Source organism: Opisthocomus hoazin, chromosome 1, assembly GCF_030867145.1.
Source record: "Opisthocomus hoazin isolate bOpiHoa1 chromosome 1, bOpiHoa1.hap1, whole genome shotgun sequence".
NCBI classification, from domain to species: Eukaryota; Metazoa; Chordata; class Aves; order Opisthocomiformes; family Opisthocomidae; genus Opisthocomus; species Opisthocomus hoazin.
Window position 1 is genome coordinate 24643433 of NC_134414.1, and position 19867 is coordinate 24663299.

The 19867-nt window shown below is 36.6% G+C and overlaps 1 protein-coding gene across 11 annotated transcripts in view; it reads left to right on the forward strand.

Moving 5' to 3' along the window:
* The window catches only part of SGCG (sarcoglycan gamma), a 150834-nt gene that overhangs the window by 81167 nt on the left and 49800 nt on the right, over positions 1–19867 (forward strand). For all 11 annotated transcript variants that reach the window (XM_075419235.1, XM_075419226.1, XM_075419266.1 and 8 more), the window contains 2 exons: positions 12506–12607; positions 15721–15808. In XM_075419235.1, the coding sequence (XP_075275350.1) occupies positions 12506–12607; positions 15721–15808 (190 nt within the window). The remainder of the gene's footprint in view (positions 1–12505; positions 12608–15720; positions 15809–19867) is intronic.

The window sequence follows — 19867 nt, forward strand, 5'->3', positions numbered from 1 at the left end:
AAAACTCATTATTAATCTTTCTTACGCTTCTGACAAAGAGAAATGCTTCACAGGAAAAAATACAGTAGTTTGCTCCTCTACCTTGTTGTCTTAATTGAAAATGATGCTGTAATTTTAAAATGGTCCACTGACTCTTGGCTTATATCATTTTAATTTCAGCGCCATCAGTTATACTAGACTAGACGCCATCATATGAGATGAAAATTCATCCTTCTAGACACTATCAGATCCTAAAATACTTAGCTAGAAAAGAACGGAATATATTGAATTCAAGAATATTCCTGACTCTCATTGTTCTTTTCCAAGTCCTTATTGTGGTATAGACTATAGAGTTGGGCATTTCTCAGTCTTTCTAATTGAGACTGTTTTGATTTATATGGAATAACTTTTTTTAGTGGGCTGGAGCTGACAGATGCTTTAGCTGTCAGATGATTACAGCACTTCTGCTGTAGCTTCTGCTCCATTTAATATTTAACGAATTTATATGAAGTAGAAAGAACTAGAAAAAGAGAGACTAAGAGAATCCCAATGTCCAATGTACTGTAATCTGTTGGTTAGAACATGGATCTCTGGGGAGAAGATATAAAGTCAGATTTTCCCAAGGGAAAGGAGGGATTTTAATCTGGGAGCGCAACCACCCAGCTGCGTCCTGCAACCAGTTGTTCTTAGGTAAAAGGACATCAGTACCTCTTCACATGGCCACTCTTTATCCTTGTAGACGTTATGCATAAGATGGTCAGTTACGAAATTTTGATTGTGTTCGTGTCCAGTGTTGACCAGATAGTTTAAATGCAAGAAGATTAGTATGTCTAGATCTGTTGGACACGTGAAGAGGACTTTTGAGGATCTATATTTTGGAATTTGATTCTTAAATTATTTAAGTATCTCCCATACTAATTGCTCAACGTACAAATTCCATATTGACATGACTGTGGAAGGCTGCATGACTGGCAAACAATTTGGACGGTGTTCAGCTAATCTGTATAACAGTGTTTTATACAACACCGAGCATCTGAAAGCTTTATAGGGATTAGCTGCTCAGTGGGAGGCATTAACAAGAGGTATTTGGCTTCTTAGTTTGCTACATAACTGATATGATTTCACAGCTGTAATCTTTTGCTTGCATTGCTGTGGACTAGTGATTTCTGAGGGTTTTGTTGGGGGTTTTTTGCTTTTATACTTTTCCATTATCTTTGTATTTCTTAGAGAAAACTAAGTTCATGAGACTGATTTCACATTTTCTCCTGAATATAACAAGCTTTAGCCATCCTATCCTGCTGTCACATAGAGAATTCGTACTCACATCCTCAGAACTTCACCCATAATACTGATCCATTGTGTCTACACTATGATCAGTGAAGACCTGGACCAGAACTTTTAGGTCACTATTGAATTTCATAGATTGTCATAGTGGTACTCTAAAACTCGTGTGAAAAATGCACCAGATCAGATGATTACCCTTTCTGATGCAATAGGAAATCTTGTTCAGAAGCCCCACATTAATTCTGTTATGATATTGTTCAGGTTATGCTACATTATCGTAATGCCAGGAACAGTTGTGTGCCAAAGTTTATTCCTAACCTCTGATGGAGAAACCCATGTTTCCATGGGTTTTCATGGCTACCACAGCTGTCACAGTGTCCTGGAATAAGAAAGGTCAAGAAAGTTGTCCAGTTTCCTGTTGATAAGGATAGACAGTCGTGAAACAGGAGTGTTTTCCCTGGATAACTAGTTGCCTTTCTCCAGTCTGGAGTTTGGCATGAAGGTTCTTCTCTGACAAAAAATTTTAAGCACAGATTAAGAGGCAGATAGGTTTTTATAGTTTTAGATGCACTGTTGGTCAAACTGGAGACGAATCTGCACTCAAGCCCATGTTCTGCCATCCACGTTAAACCTTACTTGGGTTTGAGGGCCTAACAAGAGGAAGGTCAAGCCCTAACACTAAGCCTAAGAAAAACCTGTGGATCACCTTATCATGACAAGAATGAACATGGTATGTGGAGGGACAAGCACACAATGTCCAGTCCATCAGTGCATATTCTAAGCATGGTTCTCCTTAACAACAGGACAGATGTTTAGCCTGCTCATGGCTGCACTTCAGCTGGGCCGAAAGATGTAAGCAATGAGAAATGGGAAGGGCTCTGCACATTTAGGCTTGAGAGTGGTCTTTACTTCCAGTTTCTCTTTTATGCACAGTTAGGTCTGGCACTGGAATAAATCTGACAGTTGCTACAGTTGGACAAGCAAATATTCTAAATATTATTCACAGGTATTTTCTTCTTTTGGCTTACTTGTAATTAGTGAGTGCTCTACCCATATACCTGTTCCCAGAAACTTATCACAGACATACCACTGTGCTAATCTTCTTGGGTTCTCATGGGCAATTAGTAACAAATATAGACAAAGTATTAAAAATTATTTTTAATTCTTTTCCAAAGTTTTCTATAAGGCAATGCCAGTTCGTTTATGTTTAATTGTATAAGAAAATGTTGAAAACATACTAACTATGTATAATCTTACAACCAATGGCTATATGTACACATTAGTTGGCTGATCATTATATCGGTCTAGATCTATAAGTATATGCATTTTACAATCAAATACTTACAGAAACAACTATGTAAGCACTTCAAAATTTCAGGCACTGAAGATGGAGGGGCTTACTTAAGGAAGTATGAAAAATATGAAATTAGGAATGTGATGAATTAAGAAAGCAAAATTTTAACTGAAAATCAGGTAATATTTTCTGACAGTGAGACTTACTAGACTGTGTAATGGCATGCCTTGTTATATTGGAGACGCCAAATCATTTGGAACATTTAAAACCAGACGAGACAGCAATAAAAATGTATGGTAAAGAACACTCATTCACAGCAAGAGTTCTCCTTTGCTGCAAAGGTGTACACTAATGATCTTATACAGTCTTTCCATGCATTTTATCATTAACAGTGTATGCTCCAGGGAAGGAGTTGCCATTTTGAGAATGTTACATTTTTAAATACTCAAATGAAATCAAATATTTATTTAACTATTCACATATTCTCATCCTGAATTCTACTAAATATTTTCAAGTCAGAACACCAATGTTCCATAGCTTCTACTCTGAATAATCCTGAACAGCTGTATTTTGCTGGTTTTCTATGAAGTTAAAGAGAATTTGCATCCAATGAGGGCACAGTTATTCCCATTTTCTCTATCAGACAATGAATATTTAAATATTTTATGCAAAGAGTAATAGCTGAAAACAAAGATATTGAGATACTTACTGCAGAAAGTCTGTTCTCAAAGGAAGTCAGACTTCTGAGTAGTGTGATATATACTTACATATATATAGTTTTTTTAAAGCATTTGCTTGAATTATATTATGAATCAACTTGTGTATGTAAAAGAGTGTGGAAGAACACTTGTTTAAATGAAAAAAAATCTAAGTTTACTATTGTTGGAATAATTTATATTGATATAGATTTTTTTTAAAATGAGTCCAGTGAGATTATAGTGTATACACAAGTTTAAGAACTGTGGACAGGTGAGCTCGTAAGGGCTTGATGGCAGCTCCGTATTCTGCTTTGCTAGTTTTAAGTTGTGTGGGGAAACTTAAATGAAGCTGCTCTTGGGAAACCTTCTGCCAAAGCAAAACCAGATGTTCTGGTCTCATGACCAGACTACCCACCTTCTTTTCTGAGCCCTGACACAATCAGTAACTTTTTAACATTTTTCTGAAGTTTTAGCACGTATTTTTGCTCCCAGGAGCAAAGAGAGGTGTTGTAATGTAGGAAATAGGAATGATGAATGATAGACCTGGTGAAATTTACAATGTGTGTAGCTCAAGAGTGGCTTGAAAAAGGTCTCTGTCAATGAAGCTTAGTCTGTTTTTTCTAGTGCTGTCATCTGACTTCATATAAGAGATTAAATCTCCCAAAAGACATTATATATATCTTTAGATCATCATATACTCAACAACACTATTACTGAGATTCACATACTCAGTAAAAATTTACTGTAGCATTTCTTAGAATAATATAAATTGACACAGAATGGTTGAGGTTGAGGACACTGATGAAAAGAAACAGCATTTCCAAAATGTGGGACCCGGGGACTTCCCAGTGCCCGGATCCAAGTGCACACCCTGATTGCCTGTGTGTGATCTCAGGTGCCGAAGTGCTTACAGGAGTGGTACCTGTAGGCCCTCTACTGCTCAAAATCCACCTTCCCAAAGGGGTGCTGACATGGGTGATGGGGGGACACTGTGGCATGCACCTGCTCTGCAATTTAGTACCCAGAGTCAAGCCCAGCCTACTGAAGTGAACGTGAGATGGATAAAGTGAACAACTTGGGCTTAATTCCTATTTTTGTTCTCCATATACAAATAATTGCATATATATTTACTTATGAAATCCAGCCATGTGATCAGAAACATTCACTGTGCAGAGTTCCTCAACTGCCATTTTTCTATGTGATACTCTTAGGACATGTCGGTTTTGAGACTGGCACTGAAATGACCTGAGCTTGCCAAGCTCTGGTAGAAATCAGTGAGACAGAAAAGTAACCACTGTACTTAAATGATGGCTCCCCAAGACGTATGTTGTTTACCTCATTCATATGTCATGTTCCAGTTCATGTATTGTCTGGTGTGTTCAGAATTGCCGCTAGTAAATGCCTTCTCTGAGTTTCTGCAATGTCTAGCGCAACAAGACCTCCATCCAGATTGGGACCTGTAAGCATGACAAGATTAGGACAGGAAAATAAATGTTATAAATATTATGTTACAAGCAGTTTCCCACTAAACAGATTCAACCTTTGATAAGACTAATCCAAGCTTAAAACGCCATTGTCCTAAAATGTAGAAATCTGGCTACTGGACAATTTCAGGAGTATTAATATTGAATTACACGTTTGAAGTTCTATTGATTCTCTCTTACCCCACATAGAAACTGTGTTTTCACACCGGCTTTTCATGGAGGACCAGTATGCAGAAGACAATTAGACTCAGAATGGAATGTATCGTTCTTCAGAAGAATCATACAATATCCTATTGCTAAGCTGTTCACTGTTTTTATTTCCGTTGGTGTGAACTAACAAGAAATCCCATGTTTTCTATGATCTTTTACAGATCTTTGAAGACTTTCAGATATGTAATGAAGATCTTACTAGTAGCCTTAGTACTGTTTTTACAAATTCCCAAGCCTGTGAATTCCAGAAGCAGATGATCACTCCTGTGATTTCTTCCATTCCTTTTTATCTAGCATATGTTTTCCTATTGTTAGTCCTTCACTTTAAGAAACCTGCCTGCACTGTCCACAGAAGTAAATGGAAAATCCTTATGTTCTTGGTTTCTCAAAGGCCTTTCACAGTTCCATATCAGATCTTCATGCCTTTACTTCCTTAATGACCCAGGCCCTCCATCACCTGTTTTGTCTATTCATTTTTTCCTCTAATAGTTGTCCTTCTCCCTTTTTAGTAAGCGTCCTGGTGACATCTTCATGCCTGTTTTGTGTACATCTTGCAATGGCTTAATATATTCATATATAATGAATTCATATATAATGGCTTCATATATTTTAAAGTATTTCTTTTCTGGTCTTTTTTTTCTGGTCTTTGCCTTAATGTCTGCTTAGACAAAATGATTATGAGAAATCGTATTCCTCCATGCTAAAGTTGCCTAATATATAGCTGTACTGACTGCTTACTAAACTTTTTCAAATATGAATTTCTGTATATGTAAAGTTGTGTGGAGAATTCAGTTAAATGAAGTGTGATAATAATTAAATAATATACAATAAAAATGCAATTGAATTAAAAACTCCTCATTAGCTGTGCTGGGAAATACATGAATTGCACTAAAACATTCTCCTGACTTTTTATGTTGAAAAATTTATTTCATAAGTGCAGAACAGTTTTGTGTTTTTTTTTAATTTTCATGTTTCATCATGAACCAACTGAAAAAGTCTACTATCTTTGAAAGTGTATGATCAGATCCTAGCTATGGAGTAGGGTGTGGATTGGAAATTGTCAAAAATTCTGAATGTAACCCAGCAGGAATTGCAAAAAGCTCTCACCCTTTCCAACATTATATTTCATTTCTTTGTCATTGCTGTTATTTTTTAGGTATATTGCATAATTAATTTATACAACTACATGTTAATCTATCATTTTATTGATGCATAGCATATATTTATGCCATTATTTTAAAGATGATATTACTGTCAGTGCTAGAGTAGAGCTTGCTGTGATGCACTATAGAGAAAATGGAAAAGATTTTTTTCTGTTTTGCTTGAAAAGAGTTATAAAAATGCACTTATCAGTAATGCCATTAGAGAAGCATCATAATAAGTGATTATATTTTTACATGTAAAATCTCTGTGGTCACTATAAATTTTTGAACTATGAATAAAAAAATGGTCATGATGGCATTTAGCAAAGGTAACCAAAACTCAGCTCTTAAAGTTTATTTAATCAGTCATCTTGACTATTTAGACAGCAAAATCTATCAAGGTGGAGGTGCTTGTCACTGTATGCTTACACAAGGCATAGAGTGCTGAGACATTTCACATAGAATATGAAACATTCCCTAGTACAAATGATAGGATTTACAATATTAAATCAATACATAATCTGTGTAATCATATACACCATGCAGATATCCCTGATTCCTCAGAGTAATTCAAGAAGTAAACATGCACTGCTGTTCAGCAGAAAATCCTTTTGACAACCTTTACAAATCAAAAGAAAAGATTTAATTCAATTTCTTTAGCTAAGTTACATAATTATAAATATTAATATATTTTTTTAGCCAACTAATAAAAACTCAGTTCTTGAATAAATATATGTAACAATGGGAGCAGCAGTGTAGTTTTCTAATCTTGAGTAAATCAGTCCCAGAAGATGTAATGCCAGATGTAGTGCTATTTTTATTAGCAGAGTATTACCCAGCGTTGAAATGTCTGTGCAGTACAAAGCCAGAGACAGAATTTAGTCCTTGCTGAGCAAGGAAACGAAGCTGGAACTGAAGCTGTTTTGAGAAGCTGTTTTTTCCTCTAGAGTAATACCTGTTGTAATTAATATCTGTGTAAGAAAGTCTGTTGTTCTATATATCAGGATAAAGAGGACCTGAAAATATCTTGAAAGTATGCATCTTAGATATGAATCCTGTTTTATGAAAGAAATCTCATCAAAACTAAGCAAATGCCAATGGTATGATGAATTTACATATTTCATAGCCATTGCCTTAGAAACCTGTGGAGTTCAAAGTGGGCATCTGATTTTCTAGATCATGGAGTATTACCCACCCACTTTCTAGTCATATCCACAAAGGGTGTTTTAGTCCCTATCCAGCCCTGAGCCTGGTGAGACGAACTGCTATACCAGGAGTGCTTGCTGTTACTAGGGGCTCTGATTTGACCAATGTCTTCGACAGAAAAGACTCCACTGTCATCTAAAAAGAGGAGTCGGATAACCTTCTCTGTCTGAACCCAGGAAATAAAGTCCTTGCAACAGAAAATGAGATGAGGCATCAGTAATGTTATCATACCAAGCACGTACTTAGCTCCAAAATAGATATTGTAAGTCAAACAGAGTTTCATCAGATTCATTACCAATCCTGTTTTGCTGATTGCTCTTTAACAATCTCTACCCACAGCCCTATTATCTCAGTGAAACAGTACACTCTTGTTTGCAAAGCAAGTTCTCTAAATAGTAATTGCTGCAAGAAGTACGGCAGTGAAAGCTGGATCTATAAAGCCATTAATTGAACTAGCTTTGGGGCACAACAAATGATGTCTTGGTCTGGACTTGCCAAGGTCTTTCCCTGAGCTGGCCCAAAAGTAGGATGTAAGTATCCTGTGAGTAAGAAAAAGTGTAATCTGAATGGAAATGCTACATCCTGTCTACTCTGAAGTTAATATCATTATCAGTTCCAGTCAGCAACTACAGTATGTGTGGACTTCTAATATTTGGAAAATTTGAATATTCAGGAAGGAGGTATTAGAAATCAAACATGTTGTTAACTCCTGAGACAGGAGCTACTCTAATGTGAATTGAGTGCCTGTTGAAGCTAATGATTGAATCAACCTAGAGATTTTATTGTTGTAACCATGCTAATATATGGATATGCCTGTCTTTCCAGTATTTGATCTCTCCCCGAAAGAGGAAAATACACATCTTCCTGTGCAGCTATTAGCTGATACATAGACTAGATGTTGAATTTCCGTTGTTCAAAGGAGTCTGAGCACTGGAATTGAGTCTAATGCTGAGAAAGTGCAGAAAAAGTGATGATATGATACAATAAGAAGAGTGGTTGATCCGATATAGTAAGCCTCCCCCCATCTATCCGTTTCTGTGTTGGTAGGAAAATGCAAGTTACAGTTCTTGATTGAGCTTAGGTGACTAGAAATGCTCATCATAAACTGAATGAGTGTTCCTTATGCCTCATCCTCATTTCTAAGGGCCACATGCCTACACCAGCAGACTTCTACATTGTTGTATTGACTTGGGAGATAAATCCCAAATATATCATCTGATGCTCTTTTGACTCCATAAGCCATGGACCGCATGAGGCTCAGCTGCCTGAGAGCAAGTCACTGTGAGTGCAAGAGCCCTAGAGCTATGGCTGCTTGCTTCCACTTCTAGTAGTCTCATGGCAATGTGCATCTTTTTCCAAGTGACTTTCTTGGTGCTGAGACCGAGGAGCAGATCCTGTTACGACAACAGGTGAAAGCGGGAAAGTTCTTGCAGCCTGTTTTAAGAAGACAGGCCTTTAACACTAGGTATACCAATCCTGTCAAATTTGCTTTATCTAGTCATATCTGTGTTTTCCTCAACATAGATATTCATAGCCAGAAGAAGGCAGCCATACCACCAGACCCATTAGTATGACTTTCGGAACATTTTGGTCCTGATGAAGGACTCGGGCCTTCCATAGTCCTCTGAAAGAAACAAGGACCTTTCCACAGCTTGTGGACATACTACACCTCTCTGCTAGCTTTTTATGAGGCTTGAACCCACTCAGAGCTTGAATTTCTTATAGAAGGCCTTGTCTCTTTACACGCAATTACCTCCTCAAGAGCATTTTCAAATGATCAATAAGGTTGAAGTCATCCTGTTACTCCAATGAGAATATGCCTAGCAGTTTTGTAATGAAAACTGGTTACACCTTTGTGAAGACTAACGCTAAATTGCATCTTTGGTGCATAAGGGCTTGGCAGCTGCCAGCAGTTCCCACACCAGTCAACTCATTGCAGCAATAGCAAAGTCTGCTTAGTGTCACAGAGATGTCATTTCATTCTCCTGTTCTGTCCGGCTCAATCCCTGCCTCGCTGAGGGCTTTAACTATTTGGAACGTGGGAGTCTCAGGGTTATATGCACAGCAATGGGTTACACCTCAGGGCCAAGCACACTCAAGCATCAGGACAGCAAGAATCCAGACTTGCCACACATCCACTGTGTTTAATGAAGCTTTTTTCCCCCCCTAATCAATAGCTTGTTGTATAACTGCATCAAAGTCTGTGTCTAACTGACATTTGGAACCTTTCCTCAAGTCAACAGAAATATTTTTATTTGATGATTTGAATAGGAACAGAATCAAATCCTTGAAACTGAAAGCATCAAGGTTGTTCATCACTGAGGAAGTCACAATACTCGTTAAATAATAATGGGCTTCTCCTAAACGGTAATATAAGAAGAGGAGTGGTTGTTGAGAGAACATTATATGTAACTATTACACTTCTTTTTATGGAACTTGTCACTGGATCTCAGTGCATTAGGATGGTTGTTTATCCTAAACCCCTTTCTTTTACATTCCCTGTAACTTCATTTTGCCAATTATAAAAGGGGGATAATAGAATTTCCCCATCTCACAGTACTGTGTAACTCAGTACTTTTACAATCTCGAGATGCTCAGTTATCGTGGTACTAAGGAAATAATAATTGTTTACAGTCACAATGCTAATAGAAATGAGGGTCATTATATGAAATCCACATTTTTGTTGTTCTCATGCGTGTTAGAGTTTATCTGTTTGTTATGCAGGTAATCCAAGTCTAAATTTCCATATTTTTTTGCGCTTCTCGATTGGTCAATAAGAATGAATAATGAGGGTCTTATTCAAATGTGTGAGAAAGTGAGCTTTGTGTCAATGCTTAAATCAAATATCTGATGAAGAAAATAGGACATACTTATACAAAGTAATCCTGAGTGGTATGACTGGATTTACTGAAAAGTAAGAACTTAGAGGTAAGTTAAAGTGCTAAGTTTCTCACATGCCTTATTATTCTTGATGTCAAAGACATTCCTTTGTCTATATAGCATTTTTAGAATAATCATTGCTGAAAAATCTGAATCCATTAGAAAGAGTATGCTGAGTAAATTGCATAATCTTCTTTTTCAACATCAGTTATAGGTTTTTTTGCCTCTGCTAAATGTTTCTTCCTGGCAAAGCCAAAGGCAGGATAGAGATTGCCACCCAGGCGTTTGTTAATTTTCCCCAATCTGCTTCAGAGCAAGAATTAATTGCTACTTCTTCCTCCTCTGCCTTCTTAAATCTCAATGTCATTTTTATACTTATTCTATAATATGCTGTTTATTTAATTCCTTATATTCCAGGAAAAATATGCAAACTCTGTTTAAACCTGATGATTAATATAATCTGCTTTCACCTGATGAGAAAAGGCATGAGATCAGAGCTATAATGAATCCTAAATTTAGTTAATGAAATGAGAGCTATTTGTTAATGGAGTTCCTTTAGAATATCCTAACACTTCACATCATTTGTTTCAAAAGTGTTTGTCTTAAAACCCATGTGTTTTTATGGTGTTGAAGTGATCTCTGTTTTGTGTTATAGGGTAGAAAAAACTGTCCATGTGTTCACTAGAGAAATGTATTTCGAAGTCACTCAGTGCTGCCTGGGAATTGTGATTATGAAAGCCACAGGGGGCTTATCATAGGTCTTATTTTGGTTTTGTCTTGTGAGATGTATCAGTATATACTAGATGCTTTTTAAAAGCTTTGCAGTGGTCCAGAATTTAGAAATTGTATCTACGTCCACTGAGAGAAGTCAGTACATTATGTATTTTAAAGCAGTAAAATAATTGACACTGAATAACAGATTTCATAAATAGCTATTCTAAAAGCCTCTTTCCTGAAATAAATCTTTACTGAGGAGGAATCGCAGATGTGCTCTCCAGTGGACTGAACTGCTGACATAAACATTTCTTACCTTACAGAATTTAAGAAAAGCTTGTTTCTCTCTTTGTCTCTCTTCAAGCCTGTTAAAAGGAAATAGCTACAGTTTTTCATTGAAGGTGGTTAGACATGTTATTTATATAAATATATATATATAATCTCATTGGCTGGAACATACCATATTTGAAAATGATTACAGTCTCTTAGAGTTCCAGCTTTCTTGGAGTGGTAGGCATCATTCATTAGATGAACAGGTTATTGATGTATCAGCAGCAGCCTCTCAGGTATCTTTTCTTCTCTGCTTACATAGAGAACAACCAGAAAAATATTTGGAGTGGAAATACTTTTTTTGATTTATTGCTTATTATTTAGCCCTCCCACCTACTCCTTGTAGTTTGAAGCAGTTAACTTGAAATATTTTTGTGTGTGGCCGAGGTGTAAGGCTGCAAATTTTTTACCGAGCTTCTTGTCACTTTTTATGGCAGGGGGAAGGGTGAATCCTTTACAAAATAGCTAAATATCTGTGAAATAGCTTGCAGCTGAAGCCTCAAGTCCTCAGATGTACTTACTAAAGTAATTGCTCACTCATTTTTCGTGTTATCAATTCCATTATAATGATGAAAGAAAGTAAAAAGAATGAAATAAGATATGGGCTGGAAAATGTAACTGGGTTAAAATAGCAAGGAGGCGAGTAAGAGAGAATGAGGAAGGCACAAATACTGACAAGCAGGTGACAGAGAGAAAGGAAGATGATAGTGTGAGAGGTAGAGCCTTGATGTACCATTAGAGGAGGAAAAAAAATAAACCAAGGAATGAAAAGTTAGTTCAAAAGAAAGAAGTAATTACTGAAAACAGAAGCAAATAAAAATCCCTCTTTGTCTCTTCAATAGACTGAGAAGTATCACTTTCCTTGTAAAATACATTATTGATAGAATAAACCTTGAGAAGTTAACAAAGGTTCGTTGTATGCTAGTTTATTGTTTTTATGTAAGCTTATTGTTCATGAGATCTTTAGAAGGCAAGTACAAAGAGTATTTCAGCACAGCCAGTACACATGCACTTCTTTTTAAGTTAATCACTATAATAGTGTATTTTTTCCTCAAAAAAAATCCGGACTTTAATAACTTTTTCTTGAAAGCTACAGTTTGTTAAAGAAAAATACTCCTGGAAGAAATGAGGAATTCTCAAAATTTTAGGTGCATTAGTATGGGTGTCTTTATTGATGGACTGGAGGCAGGGAGCTCTGGAAATTTCGAGTTTATTAAAAGAACAAAAAATAAATGCAGCAATAATAATAATAAAATCTGCAAAATTCTTGCATTTTCTCCTCAGACTGGAATGGGACACCTGCGTGTTACGAAAGAAGGCCTTCGTCTGGAAGGGGAATCGGAATTCTTATTTCCTCTCTACGCCAAAGAAATCCATTCTCGAGTGGTAAGCATATAATCTTTCAGTAATGCTAGAATAAAATCAATACACTTACGAACAGTTGAATTTAGGCAAAGTCCAGGCATCTGTCATGGAAATGTCTGTATATATATGTGTGTATATAGGTATGTGTGTGTATACGGGTGTACACACATATTGTTGCATGCTTTACAAGCATGATCATTACGTCAATGTTCGGATACTATGGCAGAATTAACACTTTTCTCTTAGGCATGTGAGAAGAAATAGCTCAAAAAGGAATTATAATGGTCATTGTATGTAAGCAATGCCACAATGTTAAGAGTGCATAGCAAGTTGTTAATTATTTTTACTGAGATCATTTTTTAATGCAGATTTCTCTGTGAAACTGCTTGTTTTGTATATTCAGTCATTACGGAATAGTTTAAATATCTCTAAAATTAATGAATTTTAGTGGAAAAGTGACAATTTCTTTAAAAAGTTCAGGTTTTGTCACGTCTAGGACAACAATACTAAATGTATGATTCTTTATATAGTGAAGTATATAAAATCTACAAGACTAAATGGGAAGATTTAGGATTGAATCTTGTTTACATAGACAGAAAATTTTATTATTATTACTGAGGTAAAAAGGAATAGCATACTTGGTAAAGGAAAATGTTTATTAAGAAGATAAACTTTACAATGGCACTGAGAATGGTATGGAATGACAGATTTTTATTCAAGTACTGTGTTTAGAGAAAGAAAGAGAGAATCTGAGTTGGTTTTTAATTATCCAGGTGAACTCTGAAACTTAGGTGATTTTTTTGTAGAGCAATATCTGTTTCTGGCCAACAAAATGAAGATTGTTCAGAACTATTGTTTGTAATCTAAACTCGCACAAAATTAAGCCATGTTTTGTGAACAGTGTCATCAACCAATGGGACATTTCATTGTATAAAGTGGTGTTCAATGAGAGTAAAAGCTGAATATAGCTCTTTCGTTACTCCAAACATGTAGTCATCCTCACCAAGTCATTAGAAGAAATAGCCAGCTATGAGACTTTTCTGAAACTAGAGGACAAGTTAGTGTTTATATCGCTTTAGCAAGAGAAAGTGTAAATAAATCTATCAGAAAATATGGTCGATAGAGGGTTTAGGATGAGATTATTAAAATGCTCGATTACTGAAATTTAAGCAGTGCCAACATATTTTATGTCTATTAAGCCTTTCTTTTTCTTTCTTTCTGCAACAAGTATTTCCAGTAGCAGGAACAGCTCTTAGACAGTGAAATTCCGTTGCTAAATCTGTGTTTCCATTTTGTTTCTTATGCTGTATTCTTGTCTACTTCATAGGCAGTGCGAAAACTATTTATGCCCTTGAATGAATTTCCCTTGATGTTGTTTATCCGTTAAGACATGTAACTTTTTAAGACCGGCATAGCTAATACTTAAAGACTCCCTCTGCCCCAAAAAATCGTTATGCAGTGTTAAGCTACCATTTGTGCTCTTTTAATATTCCTTCCAGTTCTTAATACATTTAGTACAATACAGGAAGAAAGAGGTATGGCAGCATCTAATGTAAGCATAGCTGTCTAGTGACCTATTGTGATCATTAGTAGCGTGCATTAATTAGAGCCTTCAGGGTATTGCCTGTCTCTGCCCCCTATGAACTGATAATTCATCAGAGGTGTTTTGTTTGTTTGTTTGTTTGCTTCCTTTTTAAAATGTTTGAACTCTCTAGAGGCTTAATTGCCTGTAGCTTGATCTCTGGAGTGCCATCTGTATTTTTATTGTCATAAAGTTGCGTATTTATTATGATTTCTTTTTCTAAGTTTGCCTGTTAGAGAATTGGGCCACTCACAGCTATCACAGCAGCTTTCTCCCTTGCCTTAATAGTGTTCTCCTTGCAGTCCTCTAACAGCTTTTCTCACCTAATGAGGTCTCCAAAGTGCTAAGAAAATATGTAGCAGAAAATCTACTTTCTGTGCATCATCTCTGGAGCCTGTTGCAAGTTTATGCCTTCATTATGAGTCCAACACAGAGTTGTGAGCAACACCATTGCATCTTAGCTAATACATATTCATGGAAAGATAAAGGATGAGCATTTACAGATCTGTTACTAGATTTTAATTAGTCAACAACACACGTATGGAAGCTGCAGGTCTAGAATACAGTTTATTCACACTTACATTTGATGTGACAAATTACTAACATTTTTTAAATCAACCAGCAGCAGCCAAATAAATGTAATAAAATTGCCCAGATTTGTGGGTCATTTAGCATATCTACTTAAATGTAATATATTTACCTGATCTTTGTTGACTTTCCTTTTCCACCTCATACTAACTTGTTGCTGTTAATTTTCATTCTAACATACTGCTTGCTTTTTTCCTAAGACTTTTGATTATTTGTGTTAATTCTGTTAGCTTTCACTTCTTCCTGATATAATGTACAAAATGAAATTCATTTATTTTGCTCACTTAGTGTCCTCTTTTGAGATAGCCTCTTTTCCTACTTGTAAGATATCCTTTTTTAAAAAAAGCCTGTAAGTTGGACTCCAAACTGTGTATTGCTTCTACCAGTGTTATCAGAGAAGTGTTTGTAGTAAAATTCATGTAAAATGTGTTCAAAATTCTCAGGTTATCTCATACTCTAAGCATTAAATTACGAAGGGAACATGACTTGGGAATGACTTTCAGTGGTTAGCCCTTCAAGGTGCTGCATGTCTCTCTTGAGTCCAGGAAAAGTACCAAAAGCCATACATGTGAAAGAGACTGATCTTTAACAGTATTCCAGTAATTAGGAACTTGCTAATTTATGTTGGAATGAGTGTCCCCTCTGAGGTCACAAGCAGGCAGCTTGCTAATACTCTCTTCATATCACATATTCCCTAATATTTTGACAACTGAGATCTGCTTAGGCACTCTTATCAGTTAAAGATTTTGTTTACCTCAATTATTATCTACAATTTTTTTTTCTTATTTTAAATCTGATATAGTTGAAGTAATCAAAAATATCTGCCCAAATTATTTTATGATATGTGTGGATGGTTGTAGCTGCAGAGCTCTTTCAGTGACTGACCTAATCTAGACTAAATTTTGAAAATTGTTAACAGTTCTAATTATTCTGCTGAATGTCTTTTTTTTGCTCCATACTTCAGGACTCATCACTGCTTCTCCAGTCTACTCACAACGTGACTGTGAATGCTCGCAATTCAAATGGGGAAGTCACAGGAAGATTAAATGTGGGTAAGTCTAAGTGATTTTTGCTTGTTCACTGTTTTGAAAACTTTATAATGAATATTTGCAAGGAGCTTAGAGGATATAAAGCACTAAACACGTGATTATTTTTTACTGTTATGGCCATATTTGAGTAGTCCAGCTGCCACTCACTAAGTACCAAGAGTATATTTTCAGTTTCTCAGTTAAGTATTAATTCTGTAAATATTTGAAGCACTTACTTACAGCAGAGTTATGCAAGAAAGGTCACTGCAGAAGTTACTCTTTGTCTTGTGTAAATATCTATTGATAGTTGCAAATCATTTTCTAAGAAAATGCAACACAGGAGAACATAGTGAGAAAGGTCCTAGCATTCCAGAAACTAATACGTTTAAGCAGATGTCCTGAAAAAAAATGCAAGTTCACAACTCGAAAATGTACAAGTTTTACTATATTTGGTAGCAGTAAGATACATTGGTTTACTGAGTGAAATCAATAGATCTAGACAGATGTAAGTGATAGATCGTGACAGCAAGAAAAAACAGACACTACTCTAAATCATATTTTTAGGGCAAGAATGGCAACAATATGTGTCAGATACAACAGAATTTTTCTTAGTTTTGTTAATATTTTTTAAGCTTTATTCGACTCTGGAGAAAAATGTAACAATTTACTAACTTATTTCTTCTAAGATCCTCATGCAGCATAGCATAGCATAAGGGAGACCTTATTGCTCTCTACAACTACCTGAAAGAAGGTTGTAGTGAGGCAGGTGTTGGTCTCTTCTCCCAAGTAACTAGCACTAGGACAAGAGGAAATGGCCTCAAGTTGCATCAGGGGAGGTTTAGACTGGATATTAGGAAAACTTTCTTTACTGAATGAGTGGTCAGGCATTGGAACAGGCTGCCCAGGGAGGTGGTCGAGTCACTGTCCCTGGAGGTGTTCAAAAAACATGTAGATATGGCACTTCAGGACATGGTTTAGCAGGCATGGTGGTGCTGGGCTGACAGTTGGTCTTGATGATCTTAGAGGTCTTTTCCAACCTTAATGATTCTATGATTGTATTCTATGACTCTATGATTTTAATATACTCATGATGCACTTAGAGGACTGTGTCCCTGTGGAAATAAGGCACCTCCGTATTTCAAGCTGGAAACATGACGGACCTTTGGCAGGGGAAGGTGCATTGCTTCTCAGGCAACGTTTCTGCATGAACAATTAAGAAACTTTGTTGGGAAAAAAAAGTGATGTAGATGAATTGCTCGTTTGGACTTTGGCACCTGTATTGTAACTGAGGTCCATAAATGAGCAGTCTGAGATATTCACCCATAGTGTATCTTCCCAGTTAACAGAGAGCTTCAGTGCTGAAACCAGTGTAAAGGATATATTTTACTGAAAGGAAAGATATTTTAGTTGCTGTGCCATCCAATGGGTATAGATTTTACCTTAGGAAAGTGAAGCCTGGCAAAAATAACAACAAGTGTCAAACCATCTCTTCTTTTCTTTTTTCCCCTTCCCAGTCACCACTTAGTCTTCTTCTCAGAGCTTTAACAAAGAGCGGTACAGAAAATGAGATGGAATGTGCTGCCTCAAATAAATAGAAAGTTAAAAATATCTGCTCTGTATGACTAGAGACATCTAGATTGAAGAAAACTTGTACAATGAAGACCGGATAGACAGACAAGGGTCAATACAAATCCATGTTTTAGAACAAGGACTGTGGTATTTAGGGGGGAGAGTTCTGCTGGATGGGAACTGTCTTGTCAGTAGTGAGTCGTTTATAGCAAGTACCACCCATATTTCATATTTTCCGTCCTTATTGGTAGTTTCATTCTGTTTCTCCACTTTTCATCACCTGGCTTTTCTGGCCTTATTCCCAGTAATGTGCAGTTCAGTGTTCTTGTACCTTATGATCTCAAGCCTCTTTAACGCTTTCCAAAGGGAAAGCCAAATACTTCGTGTTGTCCAGATGAAAAGTTGTCTGGCTGTTCAGAGAGGCTGTATCTAGCTTAGGCGATATGTGGCAAAAGCAGTAGGAAGGAGCAGAGTGTAGACTGGAAGACCTGCATCTCAAATTTTACAGTGTTCAGTGTATAAAGACAATTCAAATTCAACACTGAGGTGGGAAAATTCTGACAGCAGTCTGGCTTGCTCTACAAGAAATGCTTAGAGAAGAGGGTGAAATAATGATTTGAGCCTTGGAGAGTCAAAACTACATCAAAAGGAAGTGCTAAAGTGTATTTGCATATTATTTGAAATATTTGATGTTTAAGTAATCTCTTTCTGACTGGCAATTCCACTTATTGAATTCCTTAACAATTGGTCTCATGCTGTCCTCTATAGTTGATATCATTGTAAATACTAAGATGAAATATTAGTAATACTAAATCATACTAATTTTAGACTGATAGAAAAATGTTGAAAAAGCTTTAAAAACTTAATACTGTAAAGAACTCTGTTAATAACTAAAGATATGGTCGAACTACAGTGACTGGGGTAAGTGGCAGTCTGTTAAAGTAAAGGACGATCTGTACACAGCTTGGTGTTTTTTGCCATTATCCTTAGCCAGTCATAAAATGCATACATGTAAGATGATGTTCCCTTGGAAGAAGTGTGAAAAATAGGTGTGTGGCTGATTTACTTCATATGCATAAGCCTTTGCTAAAGAATTAATGCCTTCCACAGTTGCTGCATGCTGGAATTATGTCTTAATAGTCTATTCATATTATAAATAAGAGTAGTTGCCATTGTGAAGCAGCTGTATAGATATGTTTGGGATCGTTCCAAAGATGACAATATAATATAGTATCACTTATAAGATCATAACAAAAGTACCTTTTAACTCCTAGAAGACTGTGATTCAAATGATCCATTAAAATATTTTAAAAAGTTACTAAGAGTGATTTAAATACCCAATCTTCAGTAGAAGTAATTCACAAAAGAGATGTGAAACAAATCTTTACTTGAGGAGTTTCTATGAAATTCCTCACATGAGCATAACAGGCTCATATTACGCAAGAATGAAAAAGGTTTCCCTCATGAATCACAGATATAGTAAAATAACATCAAATGCAAGCAACTTCCACTGTGAGCACTCTTGTTTTAAAGTTCCTACATGCTCCTCAGTTCACCTGCAGGACATACCTCTTGCAGGAGTTATCTGGACATTGTAGCTCTTTAAATATGCAGTAGATCTTACAGAATCATAGAATCATAGGTTGTAAAAGACTTCTAAGATCATCAAGTCCAACTGTCCGCCAAACAACACCATGCGTACTAAACCATGTCCCGAAGTGCCACATCTACACGTTTTTTAAACACCTCCAGGTATGGTGACTCCACCACCTCCCTGGGCAGCCTTTTCTTTCAGTAAAGAAATGTTTCCTAATATCTAATCTAAACCTCCCCTGATGCAACTGGAGACTATTTCCTCTCGTCCTATCGCTAGTTACCTGGGAGAAGAGACCAACACCTGCCTCACTACAACCTCCTTTCAGGTAGTTGTAGAGAGCAATAAGGTCCCCCCTCAGCCTCCTCTTCTGACATGTGGAAAGCAGACTCCACAATCTGTAAGATTGTAAAGTAGGTATGTTTATTCAGCGCTGGGCGGCACGGGGTGTAGTCCCACCAAAGCTGTGCGTCCCGAGCAGCAACGTGTCTCTTCAATTTATACAATCAAATACTACATATACATTAGATTTCCCAATACACCTATAAATATGCATCTATCCTCATTGCGTATCAAAATCAGTTCCAAGAAATAATTTCCATATTAAAATTAGTTCCAAGATGTAATTTCCATAGACTCCTCCCGGCTGCACTTGCGCAGTGCCTCCTGGTGGTGGTCGTTGGGGGTCCCAAGATGAAGGCTTATCCTCTTCATCACGTTGTTCGCTGATTGACCTTTGTTTCTGCGCAAACTCAGTTCTCTTCTGGATCCCATCCATTCAGCAGGGTCGGTCTTAACCGGTTCTAGGCGACTTCCAGCCCCTATCAGGAACTAACCCCTTTGTATGGAGATACAAGACTCTCTGCTTCAGTTAGACAATAGATAGGCACTATCTGTTCTCTTTAAATGCACAGCAACTA